The sequence below is a fragment of the Brassica oleracea genome, chromosome C7 (assembly GCF_000695525.1).
Source record: "Brassica oleracea var. oleracea cultivar TO1000 chromosome C7, BOL, whole genome shotgun sequence".
NCBI lineage: Eukaryota > Viridiplantae > Streptophyta > Magnoliopsida > Brassicales > Brassicaceae > Brassica > Brassica oleracea.
Genome location: NC_027754.1, coordinates 40,148,487 through 40,171,790, shown reverse-complemented (window position 1 = coordinate 40,171,790; position 23,304 = coordinate 40,148,487). Strand labels below are relative to the sequence as shown.

The 23,304-nt window shown below is 37.4% G+C and overlaps 6 protein-coding genes and 2 non-coding genes across 14 annotated transcripts in view; 2 read left to right on the top strand and 6 right to left on the bottom strand.

The window, feature by feature from the left end:
- The first annotated feature begins 2,728 nt into the window (after positions 1 to 2,728).
- Positions 2,729 to 4,613, top strand: LOC106306790 (U-box domain-containing protein 4-like). The gene is made up of 2 exons (XM_013743541.1): positions 2,729 to 4,114; positions 4,198 to 4,613. The coding sequence occupies exons 1-2, from the start codon at positions 2,813 to 2,815 to the stop codon at positions 4,258 to 4,260; spliced, it is 1,365 nt and encodes a 454-aa protein (XP_013598995.1). The 5' UTR covers positions 2,729 to 2,812; the 3' UTR covers positions 4,261 to 4,613.
- Positions 4,614 to 8,707: 4,094 nt separating this feature from the next.
- LOC106307056 (inositol transporter 4-like) lies at positions 8,708 to 12,425 on the bottom strand. Of its 6 annotated transcripts, none has more exons than XM_013743897.1 (7): positions 12,234 to 12,425; positions 11,971 to 12,048; positions 11,714 to 11,812; positions 11,532 to 11,625; positions 10,686 to 10,782; positions 10,527 to 10,575; positions 8,708 to 10,054 (listed from the first exon to the last, which is right to left on the bottom strand). In XM_013743897.1, exon 7 carries the CDS (start codon positions 10,031 to 10,033, stop codon positions 8,861 to 8,863), a length of 1,173 nt encoding a protein of 390 aa, XP_013599351.1. In that variant the 5' UTR covers positions 10,034 to 10,054; positions 10,527 to 10,575; positions 10,686 to 10,782; positions 11,532 to 11,625; positions 11,714 to 11,812; positions 11,971 to 12,048; positions 12,234 to 12,425; the 3' UTR covers positions 8,708 to 8,860. The 6 variants fall into 6 exon arrangements, with proteins under 6 accessions (XP_013599351.1, XP_013599354.1, XP_013599352.1 ...); XM_013743900.1 differs by having other exon boundaries at positions 11,714 to 11,760; XM_013743898.1 differs by having other exon boundaries at positions 11,971 to 12,054; positions 12,234 to 12,421.
- A 2,199-nt stretch (positions 12,426 to 14,624) lies between these two features.
- TRNAL-CAG lies at positions 14,625 to 14,705 on the bottom strand. Its single transcript has one exon. It is a non-coding gene; the product is annotated as a tRNA-Leu (tRNA).
- A 2,580-nt stretch (positions 14,706 to 17,285) lies between these two features.
- Positions 17,286 to 17,359, bottom strand: TRNAT-AGU. The gene has a single exon. It is a non-coding gene; the product is annotated as a tRNA-Thr (tRNA).
- A 739-nt stretch (positions 17,360 to 18,098) lies between these two features.
- Positions 18,099 to 19,426, bottom strand: LOC106305310. The gene is made up of 5 exons (XM_013741689.1): positions 19,344 to 19,426; positions 18,767 to 19,066; positions 18,543 to 18,695; positions 18,359 to 18,460; positions 18,099 to 18,199 (listed from the first exon to the last, which is right to left on the bottom strand). The coding sequence occupies exons 2-4, from the start codon at positions 19,047 to 19,049 to the stop codon at positions 18,360 to 18,362; spliced, it is 537 nt and encodes a 178-aa protein (XP_013597143.1). The 5' UTR covers positions 19,050 to 19,066; positions 19,344 to 19,426; the 3' UTR covers positions 18,099 to 18,199; position 18,359.
- Positions 19,427 to 20,831: 1,405 nt separating this feature from the next.
- Positions 20,832 to 21,531, bottom strand: LOC106303864 (NADH-ubiquinone oxidoreductase 20.9 kDa subunit-like). 2 transcript variants are annotated; one of them, XM_013740209.1, is made up of 3 exons: positions 21,274 to 21,531; positions 20,982 to 21,177; positions 20,832 to 20,947 (listed from the first exon to the last, which is right to left on the bottom strand). In XM_013740209.1, the coding sequence occupies exons 1-2, from the start codon at positions 21,425 to 21,427 to the stop codon at positions 21,008 to 21,010; spliced, it is 324 nt and encodes a 107-aa protein (XP_013595663.1). In that variant the 5' UTR covers positions 21,428 to 21,531; the 3' UTR covers positions 20,832 to 20,947; positions 20,982 to 21,007. The 2 variants fall into 2 exon arrangements, with proteins under 2 accessions (XP_013595663.1, XP_013595662.1); XM_013740208.1 differs by having other exon boundaries at positions 20,832 to 21,177.
- Positions 21,532 to 21,927: 396 nt separating this feature from the next.
- LOC106303280 (endoplasmic reticulum oxidoreductin-1-like) overlaps positions 21,928 to 23,304 on the top strand; it is a 4,305-nt gene continuing 2,928 nt past the window's right edge. The window contains exon 1 of the mRNA XM_013739597.1: positions 21,928 to 21,938. Within this exon, the coding sequence (XP_013595051.1) occupies positions 21,928 to 21,938 (11 nt within the window). The remainder of the gene's footprint in view (positions 21,939 to 23,304) is intronic.
- LOC106304351 overlaps positions 22,541 to 23,304 on the bottom strand; it is a 4,516-nt gene continuing 3,752 nt past the window's right edge. The window contains exon 2 of the mRNA XM_013740759.1: positions 22,541 to 22,653. The gene's annotated coding sequence lies outside the window, so the exon portion shown is untranslated. The remainder of the gene's footprint in view (positions 22,654 to 23,304) is intronic.

Here is a 23,304-nt window from a genome sequence, read left to right as displayed (position 1 = left end):
TAATATATTTGAAACATAAAGTAATACAATAAATCAAGAACAATATAGGAAAATAGGAAAGTATGAGCCGGATGACGAAAATCATGAAAATATGAAAAAGTGCGTCCTACTCTAAATAGAAAGATTGACTTCATGGATGAATTATCCTCGACACTACTTAAGACTTAATATAACTTAGAAACTTTAAATTATTTGATATTTGACAATGACGATATAAACACAATTTTTTTTATATCACTATTGCCAAGTATCAAATAATTTAATATTTTGAAGTTATAATAAGTTGTAAGTAGTGTTAAAATTTATTAATTTAAGATGTATAAATTAATTTTATAATAGATTAATGTATTAAACTTTATAAATTAGTTTTAGTGATAAAGCCTCTCAACTATTTTTGAATTGTAAAAATAACCATCAACAAAGTTTTCAACGTTATAAACTCTCAGCTTATAAACCGTTAACATATGTCACCCCAGTCACGGTTTTTTAGACGGAGGGTAACATATGTTAACGGAATTAAAGTTGAGGGTTTATTTTATTTTTAGTTGAAGGTTTTTTTTACGATTCTTCTTTAGTTGAGGGGTTTAATTACTAAAAACCCTATTATAAACTCTCAACTTATAAACCGTTAACGTATATCACCCTCCGTCACGGTTTTTAGACGGAGAGTAAGATATGTTAACGAAATTAAAGTTGAAGGTTTATTTCATATGAGTTTTAGTTGAGTGGTTTTTTTACAATTCATTCGAGGGATTTTACCAAACAATCCGGTGTTTTTGGATGGGGCCTAGTGTAAGCAGTCCACTCGAAATGGCTCATCTTATATAGAGCTAGTTTTTGAGGAAATTGTGACTAATTATGAAGATGTGGTCAAAATCTTTACCAAACTGAAAAAGTTTATATATATAATTTTTCATACAAATGATCGAGCTGATCGACCAATCAGTGATCTTAATCATGCAATCTATTGGTCTCTTATTGTTTTTACGAGGATGGTGATTAAACGGATGATCGATTATCCCATGCTCTCTTGTTTATTCTATTGTAAAGTCAGATAGATTAATTTTTTTTTAGTAATTTAGACATTTTCAGATCTAATTGTTGGAAAAGGAAATTGATATTTTCATGTACAAGTTTGAGAAATATTGCCTCGTGCAAAATTAAAATTCCTTCTCCATGAAGGTGAAGACCAAACTACTCTCTCTCTCGCGAATCTTGCGGACGCCGACAGCATAAACCCTAGCTCCGACATCGATCCGTCGTTGGCGTCGGAGGCACACCTCTTCCTCTCTTAATCTCGTTTTCTCTTTGCTTCCTCTCTCTCTGTTCAATCTAAGCCGATATGTTTGAATCTCTGTGTTGTCGTTGACCTCCGGAGACTACTTTTAGTCGACGGAAATGGTCCCGGCTTCTTATGGAGAAACGACGAGGCCCAAGGAAGACCGTCAGAGGTGGAAGTCGGCTTTTAGGACCGACGGTCCCGTCAGATCCAGTTTTCTCCTTTTCGAGATCTACGGTTCTACCGTCGCGGCGACGGCGCGTGACGCGACCAGACGACTCCTCAAGACCGGATCTACTCTCCCCTATGGCGGTGAGACGGTGGAGGAGTGGCTCAACGGGTGGTGAACATAGGCTTGGCTCTTCGGTTCTCGGAGAGACGACGTGCTGCAAGGTGCTTCGACAACGGAGTAGTCAACCGGAGAAGAGCTCTTGCGGGTTTAGTGCGGCGGAGATCGACTTCCCAACGCCGGCGACGGTCTCGAGGTCGAGCCGATGGTCTGACTCTGCACCTCTGCTAGCTACGATTTGGTAGGGCGCATTCCGGTTGCAGTCACCAAGGTCCGCTTTCAGTCCGGACTTCCTTGTTCGGTTTCAGGCTTAGAAGCGGGATAGTGATAGCCGGAAGGTATGAGGTTCGAACGGGATGCACCTGTGGTGTTGACACTGTTGGGACACAGACTGAATGCAAATCATTAGGGCTCAATAGTTGGTTTCTAAAGGATAGCTGGTTAGCGTCATGGGTTTCTTGTGCTATTACTATGTTCGTCTTTGTGGTCTAATCTTAGGGTTTAAGAACCGGTTTATCTCGAGTTGTGAGATGAATTCGGTTCGTTGTGGTGAAAGTTACAGCGATGATTTGATCAGGTAGTTTAGGATCCAACTCAGTGATTCTAGGCGATACTAGATTGCGTCGTTTGTACATCGGGTTGAAAACTTGTGTGGTTGTAATCCGTGTTCACAATTTAGATAATGAAAGTTGACGTTGAACCCAAAAAAAAAAAAAAAATTCCTTCTCCTTGATGTTAAGAAGACGATGTATGAATGAATGTATCTATGTCCGTTTTCATGGCCACGTGTGGACAAGCTAAAGCTGGGCACGTGCGGCAAGATGTTCTTTGAAAGCTTTACGAACCGTTGGATATACAATCTAACGGTCTAGAAAATCAATTCCTCAGCCATTCATAACTCAACCCCATCAAATTACCAAAAAATCAACTGGCCCCACATATCCTGTGGAGTCGGCTCCTCTGTTTGAAGGGCAAGAATGTACTTTAAAACGGACCCCCTTGGTTCACCTAAAAGTCACAGCCACATGGATGGTGAGACAGACATGCAGCTCCTGGGAATCGTCGATTTAATACAGATTCAACTCTAGATCTCTCCACGTGTCATCATTATGATAAAACTCGTCACAGTCCCGTGACTTCAGAGTCACCCATATACTAAAACAGCTAAAAAGCCTTCTCATCGTCTTCCTCAAGCCTCCTCTTCTATAATCTCGCCATGAAAGCTCCGAGAAACTGAAAACAAAATGGTTTCCGTGGAGGATTCGTTATCACATTCAAACTCAACCCGCCTCCAATTAACAACGAACTTCTACGGCTCACCTTCCTCGTCGACGGAGAGGATACACCGTCAAACTGGCCGGTCGATGAGAACGGTTAGATCTAACTTCTACCAAAGCGGAGACCAGTCCTGCTCATTCGTCGGCGACGAGTACCTTTCCGATTCCGTCGTCGACATGAGGCTCGGCGAGCTAGCTTCGAAAAAAACCAACTTATCGGCCCATTCAAAAGCTTCCTCAGTGATAGATGAAGTCTTCCTCGACATCTCTCAAGCGTTTAGCGATTTCTCCGCGTGTAGCAGCGATATCTCCGGTGAGCTTCATCGTCTCGCTTGCTTGCCATCGCCGGATGTTAACGAGAACGTGAGAGTGCAAGATCCAGAGCCGTGTCTAGGGTTTCTGGAGAGGGAAAGCTTCTCCACGGAGATCATCGAGTGTATCTCGCCGGAAGATCTGCAGCCGACGGTGAAGCTCTGCGTCGACGGACTTCGATCATCTTCCGTTGCTATTAAACGATCCGCGGCCGCGAAGCTGAGGCTACTGGCGAAGAATCGTGCGGATAACCGTTTGTTGATTGGGGAGTCTGGAGCTATCCAAGCTCTGATTCCGCTTCTTCGTTGCAACGATCCGTTGACGCAGGAGCATGGCGTTACAGCTCTGTTGAACCTCTCTCTTCACGATCAGAACAAATCTGTTATCGTTGCGGGAGGAGCTATCAAGCCGTTGGTGTGGGTGCTTAAGACGGGGACGGAGACTTCAAAGCAGAACGCCGCGTGCGCATTGCTCAGCTTGGCCCTCGTGGAGGAGAACAAGAACTCGATCGGAGTGTGCGGTTCGATTCCGCCGCTTGTTTCTCTTATATTGAATGGATCTTGCAGGGGGAAGAAGGACGCGCTCACGACGCTTTACAAGCTTTGCACGCTTCAGCAGAATAAAGAGAGAGCGGTTGCAGCTGGAGCGGTGAAGCCGTTGGTGGAGCTTGTGGGGGAGGAAGGGACGGGAATGGCGGAGAAGGCGATGGTGGTTCTGAGCAGCTTGGCGGGGATTGAGGAAGGTAAAGAAGCTATTGTTGAGGAAGGAGGGATCGCGGCGCTCGTGGAGGCTATTGAGGATGGATCGGTGAAAGGGAAAGAGTTTGCGGTGTTGACGTTGTTGCAGCTTTGTGGTGATAGTGTCAGGAACCGTGGGTTGCTTGTGAGGGAAGGTGCGATTCCTCCGCTTGTGGGTCTCTCCCAGAGCGGCAGCGTTAGCGTTAGAGCTAAACGCAAGGTAAGAACTTTACCTATCTTTTTTTGACTAGCTTTATAACAGCTTGAGCTTTTGATGAATTGTCATTGTTTTCTGTTCTGCAGGCAGAAAGACTTCTGGGTTATCTTAGGGAGTCAAGGAAGGAGGGAAGTTCATCAAGCCCTTGAACTGCATTTGCATGGTTCCTTTGAATGCAACCATGTAAACAGAGGTTTTCATCAGTCTAGTAGTATGTATATACTTGAGTGTATTTATTGTGGTTTTGTATAGCATTTTGTTTCGACTGTAAAAAGAGAGGATCAAAGGAGTCCAAGAAAACGTGACTGACTTTGATCTTTCTTTGTATTCATGATGTTAAGCTAGTTCTTAAGGGTTTTAAAGGAGTGTTATTTGGATTACTAGTCTAGCACTTGGGTGTGAGGGGTGGAATACGCTGGTTTTCAAGGCAAATAGCTTGTAGCGTCGGCAAATGCTTGTTCAATGAAGAGCAATGCAATTTTAATACATATTTCTTGGTCAATGACGGTGTGTATGTGGGAGAGACGGTGGATCTGGTGGATGGTTTGTGTGTCACCTTATCTGGTACCACTGATAATTCCTACAATGGTAATGGTTAGCGTTGAAACAGTAGTTTGTCCCACCTCATCGACAATGATGCTTATGCTTGCCCCGGAAGTTAACTTTTTCACTTTTATTGTTACCTTTGATACTTTAGGTACACAAAGTTGGCTGCTTTATTTATAGAAGAACTAGGGGGATTTCTCGCGGCATATTGTTTTATTATTGTTAAGAGTATGATATTTTGGATAATGTAATTTTGTTGTCGGTTTTATTTGTTAAGAGCATTACTTGATATTTTTAGTGTGTTTTATAGTAGTAGGTGATATATTAATATATTTTGTGTTTGTTTTTTTTGAATAATTTGTTTTTGTGTGTATAGTACTTGTTAGTAGTGAAGTGAGCCTCTAACGTAAAAGAATATTTAATTTCAATAACTTTGTATCTACGCATTTGTTGATTCTAAGATTAACGGTTTCAGCATCAAAATTGTATTTTATTTTTTTTTAATTATAACTGTGTTTTTTGCCATATCCCCATATTTTGACCTTGAGCTGTCACCGTCTATGTATTTCGTTAACTTTCTGGTGTGCGATACTTCTCACCATCACCGGAAAAAAGATTCACCTCTTTCTCTTGTTCTTCCTTGTCTTCTTCACCTGTGAGATTATATGGTATTTGTTGTAGATCAGGTTTATGAGTTTTCAGTTGTTCGGTTGATTCTCACGGCATTGCAGGCTGTTCCAATTAATAATGACAGGTACTCTTTTTCCTTAGATTTCAGCTGATGTTTGGAACTGTGCTTCTTTGGTTGGGCCAGAGTTTAGTCGTCTTTGATGTTGTATTCATCGTTGTTGGCTTACCGTCAATAGTGTCTCTGTTCGTATTGGTTTTCAAGATCTATTTTTGGTATTCTGATTTATATGCTTTCTTTTATAGCTCGAGGACGGTTCCATAGTTTGTTGATTTCGTTTCGTCTCCCTTTCCCTCTCTATTCTCGCATCTCTTTGCAGCTTTCATCGCATCTATGGTGGCTCTCCCTTTCACCGTGTTTGTCACTTCAGGTTTGGATAATGTTTTTGTTCGTGTATGCTATGTGGGCTTGGAAGGTTATTTCTGGTCTCAAGTTTAGTCCCTGATTTCTCAGTGTTTGTCTTTCATTCTCCATTTCTCAAGTTGTTTCTTTTCTTTCTATATTTTTCTTGGTATAGGTGTGTGGAGTTAGTCTCTTGGAGCTTTGGTCCCTTCTATCCAGTGCTTTGTGGTTTTGCACTTGCATGGTCGTCTTGTATGTTCTTGTTTAGTTTGTGAGGTGTTTCTTACCTTTTAGCTACTGGTTGTGATTTCGGTGCTTTAGGCATATATATTCTTGCTTCTGGCTTTGGCATTTCGATTATTATTCTTCCTTTGGTCCGCTTTCTTGGTTATTTGCGTTGCTCTAGTTTCTTATTCTTAATTTGATTATCTTAAGATATTAATAGTGAAATAAATAATAAAAATTGGCAAAAATAATAAAATGATGAAAGTTTATGCTATTTTTATTTGTGAATAAATTAAATATTTAAAATATATTTATATTCTTTTATTTATTTCTTGAATTTTAGGGACCAATAAATATGAGAAAGATTAGGTAGTACATAATTGGAAATTGATGGAGCAAATTGCAATAATTTAAATGAAGAAGGATTTAAAATTATAAAACAAACATGATGACACATGTCAACAAACCTCCCTTCCACATGTCATAAGAAGAGAAAAAACCAACTTTATATGTATAGATATGCTTTTGCAAACCACTTTTGGTAAATGACGTTAATTGAGGTCAAATTACAGAGAATCTGATCTATTAAAACGAGAGTACAAATTTAAATTATTTTTTAGTTTGTACAAATTTAAATTATCTCTTAGTTTTGCAAGTTATTTACACTAAAATGCCACTGAGATTATAAATAATATTTTCTTAAATTAATGGTGTCTTTTTCCGATTAATAAATGCATTTTTCTAATTTTAATTTAACAAGAAAAATGGCAACAATGACGGTAATATTATGGCATCAATTAACTATAACCTCGAGTTTTTTTTTAATATAACCTATAAAAAATATATTTGTTCTTCTTCACCTATACCTAATCCACTTGTATACAAAGCAATGGAAAATTACCATTAGTTTTTCTTTTAATAATATAGATAAACAAACATGACAGATTAAGAAAAAAAAAGAAAAAAAAATGAAGGTTTACGTTTTTTTTTATTTAACTAAAATTCAAACCAATTATTGAATTACTATATTCTTAAGTTTGTATTAATTTCGTTAGTATTGACCAAAAATCAATTTACTATTTACTAAATTACCTACCTTTTTTAAATAAACAAAATTATTTGTTTTATTATTATATTTTGTTATTATTATCCCCAAAAATCAATTTACTTATTTGTTTTGTTATTATTAGCCCCAATTTGACTGTTCTACTTTTGTTAAAAAAAAAAATTCAAAGTCAAAACAATAATATCTTTCTAAGTCTATTCATACGTAATCAATAAAAAATATTTGATATCGCTATAAGATATAGAAACTGAATCACCTAATTTGTTTGAACGAAATAATGACCAACTGACCATCCTACCTCCTCTACGTTCTTGAAGATAATTTTATCGGGGAATGAGAATACTTTAAGTATTCCATTAATTATGTATCAACGCTCAAACAAAAATACTCTTTCTCCCTGGACTTGCTCTCCAATCTACAATAATTATAGGAATTAAATGTAAATAAAAATCCGATTTTTTTTGCCCAATTACACCAAATAATTATTTCACCAAATATCTATATCAAATATTGTGAATCATTAGAATCCAAACTATTGCCTAAATTTTTTCTGACCGTAGTATTTTATACACCCAATATATTGTGCAATTTAATTCACGTGGTTAGCAGATATTCTCTTGTTCAAGGGTTTTAGTGTGTCATTATATATAGTTTCATTTCCAAACGCCTTTCAATATCACCTTCTATCACAAAGACAAACCACCATGTCAACAAACAAAAGTTTTACGTTGCTTCACAAGGTTAAACCTTACAAAAACAGATGGTGTGTGCAAGTTAAACTCATTCACTCACCGAAACAAAACCCCTATATCCCTGACGAGACACTTGAAATAGTCTTCATGAAACAATAAGTTCTACGGCCGTTTAATTTTTGTATGCTTTTCATAATTATGGTATCTAATACGCCTTCAAATATTTTCAGGATGGTAAAATACATGCATCATGCACAAAAACTCACATGTTTTGGACACAACGTAACCTTCCTATTGGAGAGTGGCTGGAAAAAGTAAAGCCCAATATTGAATTTATAATAATCAGTGATTAGATGATTAACGGATTTCATGGTTGTTTCGTATATTGATTAACATCGACTTCATCGAAGAAGATAAAGAGATAGCAAAGGGGATTCACCGACATATAAAAAAAGAAAACAGAGATAGAAGTGGTTGCTAGCACGTTGCCAAGACACATTTTGTTATTAGCTTTTCCGGAAAAAATAGTTATAGATGGGCTTTGAACTAATGTGCCATTAACAATTATTGGTTTTACAAAATTGTTAAATAGAATATACAGAAACTAAAGTCCATTATTAATGTCTTTATCAGATAAATTAAATTGAGTTTTTCGTTTTATTTTCTTTAAATTTTAAAATTTAATTGGTTATATGTTACAAATTTGAAATAAGTTGAACAATTAATTTATTTTTATACAAATTTTATAACTAATGTATCATTTTTAATAGCATACTAACTCATTCTTGTCTCTTTTTCGTACTTTTGATTCACAAAAAATATTTTCTATATATATTACACATAAGTCTAATTAAATAAATGTTGGATTTATTTATATAATATCTAATATTGGTGATACAATTTACGGTAAAACAAGAAAAAAATATTTTATGTAATCTTTTAAAATTGTTATTTTTCATCATGTTATATTACAACAACAAACTATGTGATAAGAATATAACATTTAGTAGAAACACAAATAAATTATTAAAAATAAATATCCGCGCGAAGGTCTAGTTTTGTATTAAATCACGTATTCTTTTGAGGTTTTAAAGAGTTCTTGATACAGTGTATTCCTTGAGACTCATACAAAAGAAATTGGAATTGGTCGTAGTAATAATAAGAAAAGAGAAAAAATTTAAGACTTCATCTTAAGCCGTATCAGCACCTTTGGCCTTGTTCCTCCGCCGTAAGAGACTAGGTTTGTAGCCAGCCTCGAGCAACTTCTCGACCTCCTCAAACTGAAGTCCTTTGGTCTCAGGCACGAGCAGCCAAATGAAGAAGAGTCCAACCGTTGAGAAGCCAGCAAAGAGAAGGAAAGTCCCAGAGGAGCCGAGCGCATGTGTGAGTGAGAGAAAGCTCTCGCTCACAATCAGATTAGAGACCCAATTCGAGACGGCAGCTATTCCTCCTCCAAGACCTCTATATCTAAGCGGATAGATCTCAGAGTTGACAATCCATGGGACAGTCCCCATACCTGGTGCGTACACTACAATGTAAAGCCCCAAAAACACTATTGCCAAGAATCCAAACTTGCTAGGACACCCATCTTTGAAGTACGTTCTTCCCTTTGAGTGACACGTCGCCTTCATGTCGTCTGATAACACCACGCATGCTCCTGGCGCATACGGCTGTACTCCGCTGGCGCAGAACCCACATTCGGACCTGAGACACTTCATGCAGTTCCAACCCGAGGGAGGAGCGTTTGGGGTCGCGAGCGGCGCAAACGCTGGACAAGTAGCGTTTGGAGAAAACGTGGTTGACTCCAATGCATCGATCTTGGGCGCATGAATGGCCGCTTGTGAGAACACCGTGGCCAAGATAATAAGACACGATATGATCCCAAACATAGAGATGATCATCAGCTTCCTTCTCCCGTACCGATCCACAAACATCATGCTCACAATCGAACCAATCGCGTTAAGACCAGAAGTTATAAGAGACAAAGCCATGGCTGTACTGTTGGACGCGTAACCAGCGAACTGCACAATGGAGGGACTGTAATACATCACCGTGTTGATCCCCACAAACTGTTGCGCCACCTGGACCGTAACACCAGCCGCGAGTCCACGTCGGACGACAGCGTTCGCAAACGCTCCTTTGAGTTTGGCGCCAAAACTATCTCCGATGATGGCCTCGTCCGCCTCCACAGACTCTCTCAACGCCTCCATCTCCGCCTCCACCTCCTCCGCCGGGTATATTCTCTCGAGAATCGCTCTCGACTCCGCAACTCTGTCTTTTCTGTATAGCCACCGTGGAGACTCCGGCAGTGACAGCATCAACACAAACTGAACTATCGCCGGAACTCCCGCAACTCCCAACATCCACCTCCATGTTCCCGGAGTCTGTTAAATCATAACATTTTCAAATCAAAACCAGAGTGAAAATGAAAATATCAAATGTATTCATAAACTTAAATCAAATAAAGTTTGTTACATTAGTTTATATAGTTACACTTTACGATAACCGGAAGTAATTTAAATAAACCGGAAACTGATAAACCAATAGCCAATGAACTAAACCATGCATAATAAGTTTGAAGCTTTTAGAGCAACTCCAATGGTTAGAGCCTATTATGGGCTCTAATGAATAATTTAATAATTAATTGTGTGATTTGAAAAGTTTAGAACCTTTGTTAGTGTAATTAATTTTCTCATGGTCCAATGGGAGAACCTCTTAGAGGTTCTTAAATTTTTTTTTTTTCTAAAGGGTGAAAACATATCATATAAGAAGATGATTCAGTTCAAAAGGCTATTCAGTTATGTATGAAGAGACACGCAGACAAGAGACACGCAGACAAGAGACAGACAGACAAACCTTGTTGCCGGTTGAAGAGCTTCAAAGCTGGAAACACGTCTCAGAATTGCTAAGACAAGAGAAAAAGGAACAAGAATGAGAGGGCTTTTGAATATGTATACTAATAAGAGAAGAAAACATATACATTATGTTGTAAGATCTTTGTTACTTGTTTTTTACCTGTGTCTTTCCTTTGAGAGGAAACATCTCTTAGTCTTATGGCAGTAAAAATGTCAGGTGTAAATACATAAACACAGCAGTTAATACGGTCACTGACCTGAGTTTCCAAGATTAAAGAAAAACATTAGAATCAAATCTTGGAGATGATAAAAATCTGAGTCATCTCAGTGATATGTACATACAAAAGTTTCGGGTTTCTCGGTGTAATGAAGCAGCTCATTAGTAACTGGATCTGCCACCAGTTCTCCAAATTGGCTTGCTGATTCAGGAGAGACCTGAAAAATCAAAACACAGAAAGCAAACTTTGATTAAACAAAAACACAAGAAACAAAAGCAAGATTAATCTTATGCTCAATGGCAGACCTTGATCACAAGAAGAGTTCCAATTCCACCATATTTCCTATGAGCTTCTGTGTAGTAAAAGCATCAAAGAGTAAGAATGATCTTCAAAACCAAGAGAATCTGTAGAAACCCAGAAACAAAGATCAGAGGCTGCACAAATGAGCCACACTGATACTTGAAAAAGGAGGGGAGAGAGTTTATCAAAAACAAACCAATGTTGGATTTCAATAGCCAGATAAGGTAACAATGACCAATTCAAGAGACATAGATATATATACCTCAACGATGACCCTCTCGGATTCGAGCAAGCAACTCAAATTAGCGAAAGATGTTGAACTTGAACCTGAAGCTGTGTGCTGCGACTTAATCAAAATCCAAATAGAAAATACATAAACACAGCAGTTAATACGGTCACTGACCTGAGTTTCCAAGATTAAAGAAAAACATTAGAATCAAATCTTGGAGATGATAAAAATCTGAGTCATCTCAGTGATATGTACATACAAAAGTTTCGGGTTTCTCGGTGTAATGAAGCAGCTCATTAGTAACTGGATCTGCCACCAGTTCTCCAAATTGGCTTTGCTGATTCAGGAGAGACCTGAAAAATCAAAACACAGAAAGCAAACTTTGATTAAACAAAAACACAAGAAACAAAAGCAAGATTAATCTTATGCTCAATGGCAGACCTTGATCACAAGAAGAGTTCCAATTCCACCATATTTCCTATGAGCTTCTGTGTAGTAAAAGCATCAAAGAGTAAGAATGATCTTCAAAACCAAGAGAATCTGTAGAAACCCAGAAACAAAGATCAGAGGCTGCACAAATGAGCCACACTGATACTTGAAAAAGGAGGGGAGAGAGTTTATCAAAAACAAACCAATGTTGGATTTCAATAGCCAGATAAGGTAACAATGACCAATTCAAGAGACATAGATATATATACCTCAACGATGACCCTCTCGGATTCGAGCAAGCAACTCAAATTAGCGAAAGATGTTGAACTTGAACCTGAAGCTGTGTGCTGCGACTTAATCAGATCCAAATAGAAAAAAAAACATTAGAATTTGAGCAATTAATTCCCAAAATATGAACTTTTCAAAAATTCCCAGAAACACGAAATTCACGTGATGTATGTCTAATTGTGGGTGAAAGGAGAAAGCTTTTGAAACCCAAGAATCGATAGAGAATTGAAAATAGGGGGATTACATTGAGTTTGTTCCATTCAAGCGTGTCCCAACTGCCGCTACCTTCTGTTCTCTCTGAATCTGATTAATAACGCAGCGGCCTTTGTCTCCCTGACGGTGGTCTCGGTGGCGTCATGAGAACGAGATGAAGGAGAAGAGACGGTGACGGAGCTTTCACCTTCCGATCAACGACGGATTTGTCTATTGTTGTCACGCTGGAAACCTCGAGAAAGAAGAGAGAGACAAAAAATGCATTATCCAATATCAATGAGACACGTAACGGGTTCTAACCATCTCTGTAAATGCCATATTTAGAACCGGTTCTGGGTTTTTATTTCTTTTTTGATTTATTTTTTTTAGAACCCCTTTTTAAAACATCTGATGGATGGAGGTGGTCTTATGTTTACTTACCTGAACAAAGGCGAGATTGATGAGGTAAGAGAAGAACTGTCCACCGGTGATGAGAAGACCGTTGGTACTCACAAGCGCTCCTCTAATCCTCGCCGGAGAAGCTTCCGATATGTAAAGCGGCGACGTCATCGACGCCATACCAACGCCGAACCCGACGAAGATTCTCCCGACGATGATTACCCAAGGAGCCGGAGCAAACGCCATGACGATGGCGCCGATCAGGAAAAGCACGTCGGCGATCAAGATCGACATCCTCCTGCCGAACCTATCGTTGATCCAGCCTCCGACGGCTGCTCCGACGATGGCTCCGGCCACCGCCATGCTGACGATCGTCGACTGAAGCCATGTTTTCTTGTCGACTTCGTCGAAATCCTCTTTGATGAAGAGAAGAGCGCCGGAGATGACGCCGGTGTCGTAGCCGAAGAGAAGACCTCCGATTCCGGCGGAGAAGGCGAGACGCATGATGTAAGGCGTCTTCCATGTTGTTCTCCAGCACTCTGTGAACTCTGTTTTGTCTGCTTTGGCTATTCCTCCTTCCACCATCTTTGTCTGAAACTCTGCTTTATCTCAATGTAATGAAAAAGCGATTCTCTTATGCCTGCGACCAATACTAGAGATGTTAATAATATAGAGAGATATAGACGAATATCGAATCTTGAATTTTCCATACATTAAAGCTTTTGAGATTTTTATTTTGTTCCTTTCCCATTCAAATATATTATAAGATCAGGACAATATATAATCAAAATCGTCAAGCGAAAATCATCCTTTGAAGTTTGAACAAATTGTCGAGTCGCACTAGAGAGTTACAGAAAAGAATAATGTTACTGTTGTTGTGTAAGACGAGAGGATAGATAGAAGATGAGATGAATTGGATAAGATTCTATTAAGTGGGACCCACATAGACTAATCCCCTTTGACTATGTATCTCGTGTAATAAATTTTGGGACAGTTGGGTCCGAATTTCACGAGATTCTTGACAAAAATGAAAAAGGTGCAATCTTTAAAACGTTTATTATCGTTACATTTTCTGGAAATGTTAATATTTTGTTGTGTGTTTAAACAAAAAAAAGAAAAAAAAGTTAATATTTTGTTGACCCTGCTAGAAAGTTATCAACTCAATTTATTTTGGCAGTGGATTGATTATTGGATCACATGATTTCTTTCTGTTTCAAGAGATTAGCACAAGATATTTTTCTGAATAAACTTCTCAGTTAGTTACTTATTGTATAATTAGTAAAAAAAGTTATTTTTTCAACTTACATCAGCCAGATGATTTACAAAGCAGCGGAAATTTACCTGGTCAATATAACAGTGAGTCTTCGAAATCTCAGTCGTTGTTTTAATACAAAAAACTCCTGAAAGATGGTGAGTGTTCGAACAAAATAATTAATGCTCAAGTCTTGAGGTATATATAGAGAAGACACTAAGGTTGAAAATGCTAAATTTAGAGATAGAAAGAGACAGTTTATGGTAAACAAGTGGTCAATTATCCAGTCAATAAGGATTAACTTTAGCTGCACATGTGGGATAAGAACAATTCACTGAAAATGGTCATGTTTGTGGTTGTGTTTTCTTCTCAATTTCCCTTGGTTAAATTAACTGTTTTTCGTCAAGCTGTCTAGTGTTAGTTAGAAACTGTAATAGTTTGACCTGCCTATTATTGGCACATTAACAACACAAGTCAATTCTTAAAAATTCAAGTTGAAGGAAAAAAAAAACGAATGTCTTCGCACGAGGAGCCAATGACATGAGACATCATTAGTTAGACGCTGAATTTCAATTATCCAGAAAGTATCATTTGAGTTCACTGCTGCTAAATTAGCCTTCACTATTACAATAATACGCGTTCATCATCTTGGTAATAAGAACTATACTAAGTTACTAACCTTCACTATTTATATCTTTATATTGTTTGGTTCAAACCCCACAGAACAACAATACTTTTAGTTCCAAAGCACTATTTACTTGCTTATAATAAAAGGTGGAAAAATGGATATATTGTCAAGAGTGGGATTTGAACCCACGCCCTTTCGGACCCGCACCTGAAGCGGGCGCCTTAGACCAACTCGGCCATCTTGACATTTGTTAATTTGTGCCAAGACCTTTATATTGATTTCAATAGAACTTAAAACATAGAATACAATGTGAAAGTGATTCACGTTGCTCTGTTGCGACAAGATATGTAGTGAAGTAGTGATCTGATTATTTGCATAAAACAAAACATAATCAAAGAGAAGACTTGTCTTGAACTTAATCGTTGAACTACAGGTTTGCTTTTCTTGCATAGATGGGCATCCCATGGTTAGTTGACTCATCAGGAATTTGACTGTAGTTATCTCTTACGAGGGTCGTAAAGTCTGAAGCTTTCAATTAAGAGATCAAAGTTTGTACACCTGTAACACGTTCTAGCTTTCAGGTGGAGCATCAGCTAAAGAAAGGAACATCACTTGGATAACACATTACAGGGTATGTGTAATGTGTTACAAGGAGTTTGAAAGAAGCTGTAAGGCTATTACGGTGCAGCGGGTTACAGGTGGAGTGGAGGCGGTGGAGCACACAACTATGCTGTCGCAGGAATGCATGCAAGGGAAGTATCACATATTTACAAGAAAAACGGATACAACCTGATAGAGAGCGGAAGCTATGAATTCAAGTTCAAGGGTTTTTATCTTAAATCCGGTAACGTGTTCTTGAAGTCTTAACGAAAACAAGAACGAATTGTGCGAATACACTTCGCAGTGATTTGTTAAAAGCTCTTTAAAACTCAAATCTGTAAATCTTATTAATCAAAAGTAGTCTGTGCTTACATAAAACCAAAGCCTCTATTTATACTACTCGAATAAAGCTAGTCCTAGATTGAAAAGGAAAGTTAACAATTAACTAGTTCTAATAGGAAAAGGAAAACCTAATAACTTAAGACGCAAGTAAAGCCTGAAACAAGAAAACCCATAACAGTGGCGGTGAAGGTGATGATACTGATACGCTGCATCACAAGCTCAAACGGTTCTTTTACGATTACAGTCTCCCAATGAGTTTTTCATGGTCAAGTTGTTGTTGATACTTTTAAACCTTATCAAACTCAAATGATCAGTTTTCCACGTGGTTACGTGGACTCCTCAATGATGTCTGGATAGGTCACTTGCCAAGAAATATCAATGTTGATCTAGAAACATGTGATTTGATACCAATTAAGGTCTCTTTTCAAATCAAAAAAAAATTGTTCAAGAACAAATTAAGAACACATTAGAACACGCTTTTCTTTTGGGTAGTTATGACTACCTCTTTTTGTTGTTTGCATTGATTTAAATAGATAAAAGTTACAAGAAGCAATTGTGGTATCATGATCCCTATATAACGATGAAATGGGAAAAGTGGGATGATTAAGTTCCTAAACATTAGGAAGAATCAGTCTCCATTATTAACAACTAAACTCATTAAAATAAATAATTAAAAGAACAATGAAACACTGCAAACCAGGTCCGGTTCGTTGACCAACGCGATTACTATCTCATCAGTCTGGATATGAGTTTCATGCATGGACAAGTTTCAGATGGAAAATTATTCTGGGATGTTGACTTCTATCCGGATGAAGTATCACTTGTTTTCCTGTTTGATAAATTGGTTTGTCACCTTGTCGTGATTCTTTTTTGGTCTAAAAACTTGAAGTTAGCTGACAGAATTGTAATACCAGTCTGTCTACATAGAATCCTGTGATGATGGAGAAATTCAAGTCATAGTCTGCCGTCGTTCAGACACAAGTTCTGGTTTGGATGGATAAGAATTTATTGGTTATAGTTTATGGGTTTAGCAGAAGAATGTGAATTTGATTTTGGAAAATTCCATAGGTCTTAAGAGAACCGTTATAGCTCCATAAATAATATCAATATATATAAGGGGAATAAAGGGAGATGACTCAGTGGTGGCTAGTGATATTAGGTTCGATTCTGCCAGCAAGTTACTTCAGCTGAACTCAGAAGAGGGAGCATTATATCCTCATAGTCATCTCCACAACCCAAACTAATCAAGCATTAAAAAAAAAAGGTTTAAAAATCAAAGCGGTAGGTGATTGGTAAAAAAACTCAAATTCAAAAGCTTATCCAATAAAGAGAAGAAGGCTCAGTTCAGCGGGAGTATCGACACAGAAACGAATCTCGGTAAGAAACGCCTAATTCCGGTCTGTTGAGCTTGAATATTTCCGAGTCATCACTGCCTTTTTCTCAAGCAAATTGGTTTCATTATCCATAAAAAGTTTCAAAGTCTAAACATTTACAATGACAAATGTTCAAATCAACAGATGAAAAACGTTAAGCAAATATCTACAAAAGAGAGGCTCAGAAGAAATATGGTAAGAGAAATTCTCAGCACTAAAAATCATCAGAGTGGTGCATGACTATCTCGATTTACTCATCACTGCCTAACAAATCTTTTATTTTAAAAAAAAAAATACAAAGAGAAAAGGAATGAATATAGATAGGGTCCATGGATAAACAGTTGAAAGAAAGATGATGCGAAATTTGTATTCTGCGTAGCTTTATTTATATGGATGACGGCGGAAGCCCTAAGTCCAGATAATCCGAATATGCCCCTAGACTCTACCTATCCCAAAACAAGGAATGGGCCCCATTCAAAATGCAGCAAATAAATGGGTAAAAATATAAGTTGCTTTCATTGAGAGTTGAACTCAAGACCTCCCGCTTACTAAACGGGTGCTCTAACCAACTGAGCTATGAAAGCTTGACGTTTGTGTCTTTTAAAGACCCTTAACATTTCTTTGAATCTATAGTGGCCATTATGTTCAGTGAGAACATGACTTGGTGCAACAAGCCATAACTTTGATTTCCACATATGCTCTTCGTTCCCTTGTTTCATTTGAATTTAGAACTGTTAGATTTATGAATGTCAGTCCTAACATTTGTTGTGCTTTGTTCTAAACAAATCTCAGTCAGAAATTGAACATTCATGTATTATGTATAGTAACCTTTTTATGATGATCGATCTTGTTTCAGCTCTAATTATTTCAGAGACATACCTTGCTTTATGTAAGGATTAATAGCATAGCTAGTGAACAATCATATCTATCTTGAAGCCTTGGGGGAAGACAGATTGCTGTTCTGGAAGATATTAACCATCGGATTCATTTGATGATGTATCTCTCAAATTTGAAAACTTATATATCAATTCACATGCAGATACATATAAACAACCAAATCAAAAATTGTTTTTACTTACTAGCAGTGGGTTTTTTTTTTTTGGTCGAGTCCATTGTGATATATTAGTGGTACTTGTTTTGTTGCAAAATTCAACACTGAAATAAGCTTTGAAATTGCGTTACGAAATTTCTCTTTTTGCGTTAACAATCAAAATGATGTATGTTTGGATAGGAAACGGCTACGACGAAAAACAAGATTTTTGTATAGAATGTAATGTATTCCCACTTGTGTACTGTAAAACAAAATTGGTGAGCTTAAAAAAATGTCTCCAAAACATAATGTGTTCATGACTTTTACAAACACGCTAACATATATCATATGAGGCTCGGCGTTCAAGTTTGTGAACTCTACTGAAGCTGGAGTCCTGTTGACACACAGAAGAAGAAAAGCAGATAAGTAAGTTATATAGAATGAAGATTTTTTTAAGAGAGCTAAATGTTACATGAGAGAAACAAAAGGTCACAATGTGTTAATCATCAATCTCAACCTTTCTTAAATAATTTGCAGGTTATATATAACGAACCTTATGTTGGTGAATGTTGTGACGACAACAACCCCTCCTGCTGTCCCTTTGATCTCACCAGTCGTTTCACTCGACTCAGACGTAGCCCACTTGACATTGCACCTGTTCATTTCACCAAATCACACACATCTAATCAAAACCTCTCTTTAAGTATATGTGAGTTAGCAATAGCTTAATTAATTACGTCTTGTCATTGCGTTAGTTCCTCCACTATTACTGCTGCTTGCTTCTGCACCATTAGTACTCCACTTTCTCAGTGTCCTTGCCAGATGCTTCACACGGCTAAGCCGTATCGTCCCCACCAGTTTACCGAACTCCTCCACTGTTATTCCCACACCTACATTAACCACGTACAAATGATTACATTCTTTATATCCTTTAGTTGAATGCTGTTTGTGAGAGCCTCACTCTGATCAGAATCAACCAACGGGACAGTACTGCTATCTCCGGAGTGTGGAGGTGATGTCACTGCTAACTGGCTCCCTTCTCCGGTGAGTTCTTGGATCTGAGAGCCGATGCGGCTCACCTCAGCTCTCTGCCTTCGTAGCTGATAATTCTTGCGGCGCCGAGCTAAATGCCTTTCCCTCTCATCTTGGCTCATAGACTGTCTCCTCTCTCTATCCCTTAGACGCCGCCTCTCCATCTCCTTCTCCTTCCTGCTTTTCCTCGATCCATCCCTCTCTTCCTCCATTCTATTATCACTCGCAGCTGCTCACAATTCAACGGATCCAACATTACATTTGCATGTGAAACCCTAAGCTATCACTACTTGGCGAACACGTTACGTAACAGACGAGACGTGATTTCGCGAAATCAAGAAACGAATCTTATTAACCAAAGACTATCAAAAAACACATGTACACGGAAAGCATACGACGCAGGCACTCGGAGAGTGGATCAGAGAACTACACAAAGGGGTGAGTGATTCCGATATTGAAAATAGGAAACGAAAAAAACGAAGGGACAATGATTCTCTACAACTGACCTGAACATACGACGGCGATCAAGGGAATGAAGAGGAGGAGGAGGATTCGACGAACGTTTCTTTCTCCCCTACAAAATACCTTTCCATATCACTTCTTTATTTGCTTATTCCTTTATATAGCCTATATCGGCATTCCATTTATTTACTTGTTTGATTTTTTTTTTTAACTTTTTTTACAATAAAGTGGGTTTTCTCTTAATAAGAGCATTTTACTTTTAATGAAAAAATATATATTTGTGTGTTTAAGTATATTCTTAAAGATGAAAAATTACAATATTTATTTTTATTTTGTAAGTAAATTACCGTCGGCAAATGTGTTGATAATGTAGGCTACCAATAGATAGTAAGTACACTACAACCGAACTCATTCATATCCAAGAGGAAAGGTAGTGGGATTCGATTCCCAAGGAGATAGTGATAGCATTATTCTCCGTAATATAAGGTCAATAAGGACTAATAATACACCACGAAATGAATCATAAATTCATCAGACCTCGAAAACTTATCTGCATTGTAACCAATCAACTGTACAAAACGATGGTGAAGATGTGGCCATTAGACTCTAGTGAAGAGCAATATGAAAAGATAAGATAAAGGGCAGGCCTTATAGAGTATTTGGTCTTTTCTGATTTATATAATCGGGTTTGAATTTCACTGATTTTCATTAATGAATTTTTAGATATTTTAATTTAAATTAATTGATTTCATATTAGTATACAGTTAATATTGGACATAGGCTTTATGACCATCACCTTTTTCATTTTAACAACTTGGAGCATAATGTCGTGTACTAAGACTGCAATGTACTTTGATTTCACTTATGCACACCGCAAAACCCGCATTGAAACCCAAAACGATAAACATCCAGAGAAATTGATGTAACTAGTCTAGAAAGTTGAACAAAAGAGACACGAGTCATGACATGAAAGAAGAATCCAAACACTACGAGGTGGAGAGAAGAACTGAAGGAAAAAGAAGGTTCTGCTTATCCATAGAAAGGTCTCGGACACATATCACTCGTTCAATACATCATGTGCACAACAACTAACCAAACCTAAACAAACCAAACCACATATGAAGAATCGCGTCAAGGACTCTTCTTATACTCCAAATACAATGCCAATGCTAATAAAGGAAAACTATCTTTATCACAAACAACTACTAACTACCCCCAATACAGCAAGTGAATTCAAACCTTAATGTCAAACAGAGATGCCGAAAGCTAGCTTACCAACAAACCCCCAAAAAAAAGGATTTCAAATCAAGGCAGGGACTGAATATTTCAAGACTAACTTTCCTAGGCAAAGCTAGATAGATAGTGAGGACCAATACCATGAACCGAGGCAGAATCAGTATGAGAGACTCAAGTGCAGCTGCTCCCTTGTTCATCAGTCCCTCCCTCTGCAAACCAATACTTACACTAAACATGATCCTACCGGATAGTCTAAATCCTCAATGCAACATCACAATCACAGAACAGTTCACACATTTGCGAGAAAGCTCAGTCTTTTTTTATTACCCATAAGTCATCATGACAAACAGAGGCAAACGTATCCTCAAAACAGCAACAATATCAGAGAAAGAAAATCAAAATCCAATTACAAGAAAAAGATTGTTTTTTTTTTTTAAACAAACAGAACAGAGACCCAGGAAAACCCCTAGATTCAATTGAACGAACCACCGCGCTTCTGGTGACTTGCCGCGACCTCGCCTTCGTTAGGGAAAAAGCCCATGAGCCGACCCGCGGAGTTCTGGTAAGCGTACATGAACCCACCCATGAGTCCGATCAGTCCTCCCGTCACCATCGACGGTCCCTTGATCCCTGGCTTGATCCCTTAACACATCGCCGAATCCGAATCACCGATCAGGAGCCCACTCCAACAAGATTGATTAAACCAATGAAATGCAAAGTTTCAAGAGAGAGGTGGACCTGATAGGTAGCCGACGGTGACGGAAACGCCGGTGATGGTGGAGAAACGGAGGTAATCGAGGACGCTGAAGTTTCCGACGACTTTCGTGAATGGAGGGTTCCGATCGACGACAGGGTACTGGGGCTTCTCCAAGGCAGTGATGTCAGTGTTCATCTTCGATCGATCTGCGAATCTCTGCTACCAACTGTGAATCTATCTTCCTCTCTCTCTCTCTCTCTCTCTCTTAGGTTATTCAATTGCAACAGAAGCAGGGGGAGACTCTGTTTCGTTTGGAGGCTCTCTCTGACCCACAAACTTCTTTGTTGGGCTCTTGGATCTCTGGCCCATTTAAGGAAGCTAGCAATCATTAAATAATGCCTACTAAAACCTCAACCACTGATTAGATTCTCTTATGCGGATCAAACGAGTCTCAATTAAGCCTTTTGACTCATTAATATTGGACCAACCATACCAATTCACACATTTGTCAATTGTCACTTAGCCAAGGATAACACTTAACTATAAAAATTTGGAATCATGGTTTTCAAATATAAGATCCCATAACACCAAATTTAGGTGTGTAGTTTATAATCAACAAATAATAATTATGGATTATGTTTGAATATATAATTTTTCTTTCAGAAAATATTTTATTCAAATCTGGTTATGACCGAATGGAACTTCAGTTTCTAGCTGTCTCTCACTATTACTGACAAATATAAGAGTTAAAAGAGTACTGGCCCAAATACATGCAAATAAGTTTGATTGCGATTACAATTTTTTTTTGTCCTGACTTGTATGAGAAATTCTTAGTTTTGAAGAAATAAATATATAAACACATTTTCTTGAGAAAAAATATCAGGGTTTGAACAAGTGCAAGTGAAGACCAACATAAATCGAATTTCAAGTACATGTATGCTTCTTTACGATGTCTTTTTTTTGGCGGGACTTGGAAGTATATATAAGTAGAAGTGTACGAAACATTTGCAAGGACACGAATAAGTAGATTAACTTGACAATTGATGGTACCCATCCCAGAACAAGGATCAATAACTCAATGAGTTCGTAGATCGCAAAGTATCATCGTAATATAAAATATAGCTTCGAAATGATTATTACTATATATGTGATCGCATTTGAAAAATACATATCATTATTACCAGGGATATGTATATTTTATTAATTATAAGTGGATCGTTAATTAATTAATTCAGTTAGTCCGTGGATAGTTAAAAAAGTTTTGTCAACCATCGTTAATTATCATCGTAATATTTTAAAATATAGCTTCGAAATAATTAATACTATATATATGATCGCCGTTGAACCATACATATCATTACCACCTACAAGACTCCTCAAAAGAACATACCAACCAAAAATAAAAGGTTATACGTACATATCAATACTATTAAAAGGGAAGGAGTTTTAATAAATCTACTTATGAAAGTTGTTTGGACTTTTTTGTTACACTTATTTTTTTTTGGTCCTACAATTAATCACTCTAATTATACATAATTAATAACTCTAACTACCTATGAAAAATTGTGATGTTCGTGAGATATTAATTGTGTTACCATAAAAATTAACGAACAATCCTAATTTCGTGGGATCACAATCATTGTGATATGTGTGGGATATTAATATCACTAAGATCACAATCATATTAAAGCTAAAATAATATTCCATATTTTATACATGTACTAATAATATCATTAAACATTGTATCATGACATCTTATATAGTTTCAAATATTTACAAAATTAAATTTGATAAATCGCATATCATATGTTAAAATAAAATTATATTTATATTATGTTAACTTAATTTTTATAGAATGTATTATAATAAAAACAAATTATTAATAAAGTTTAAAAACTATGAGAAATCTTACAAATATGTTCTATTGAATTAGTTAAAAAAATCTATCAAATAAATCTTAAACCATATCAATTTAACAAATGTAAAACTTATAAAATACACACAAAATATAATGAGAAAATAGGTTTGGGTACTCAAGTATTCGGATCGGTTCCTTTCTATCTTGGTTATTT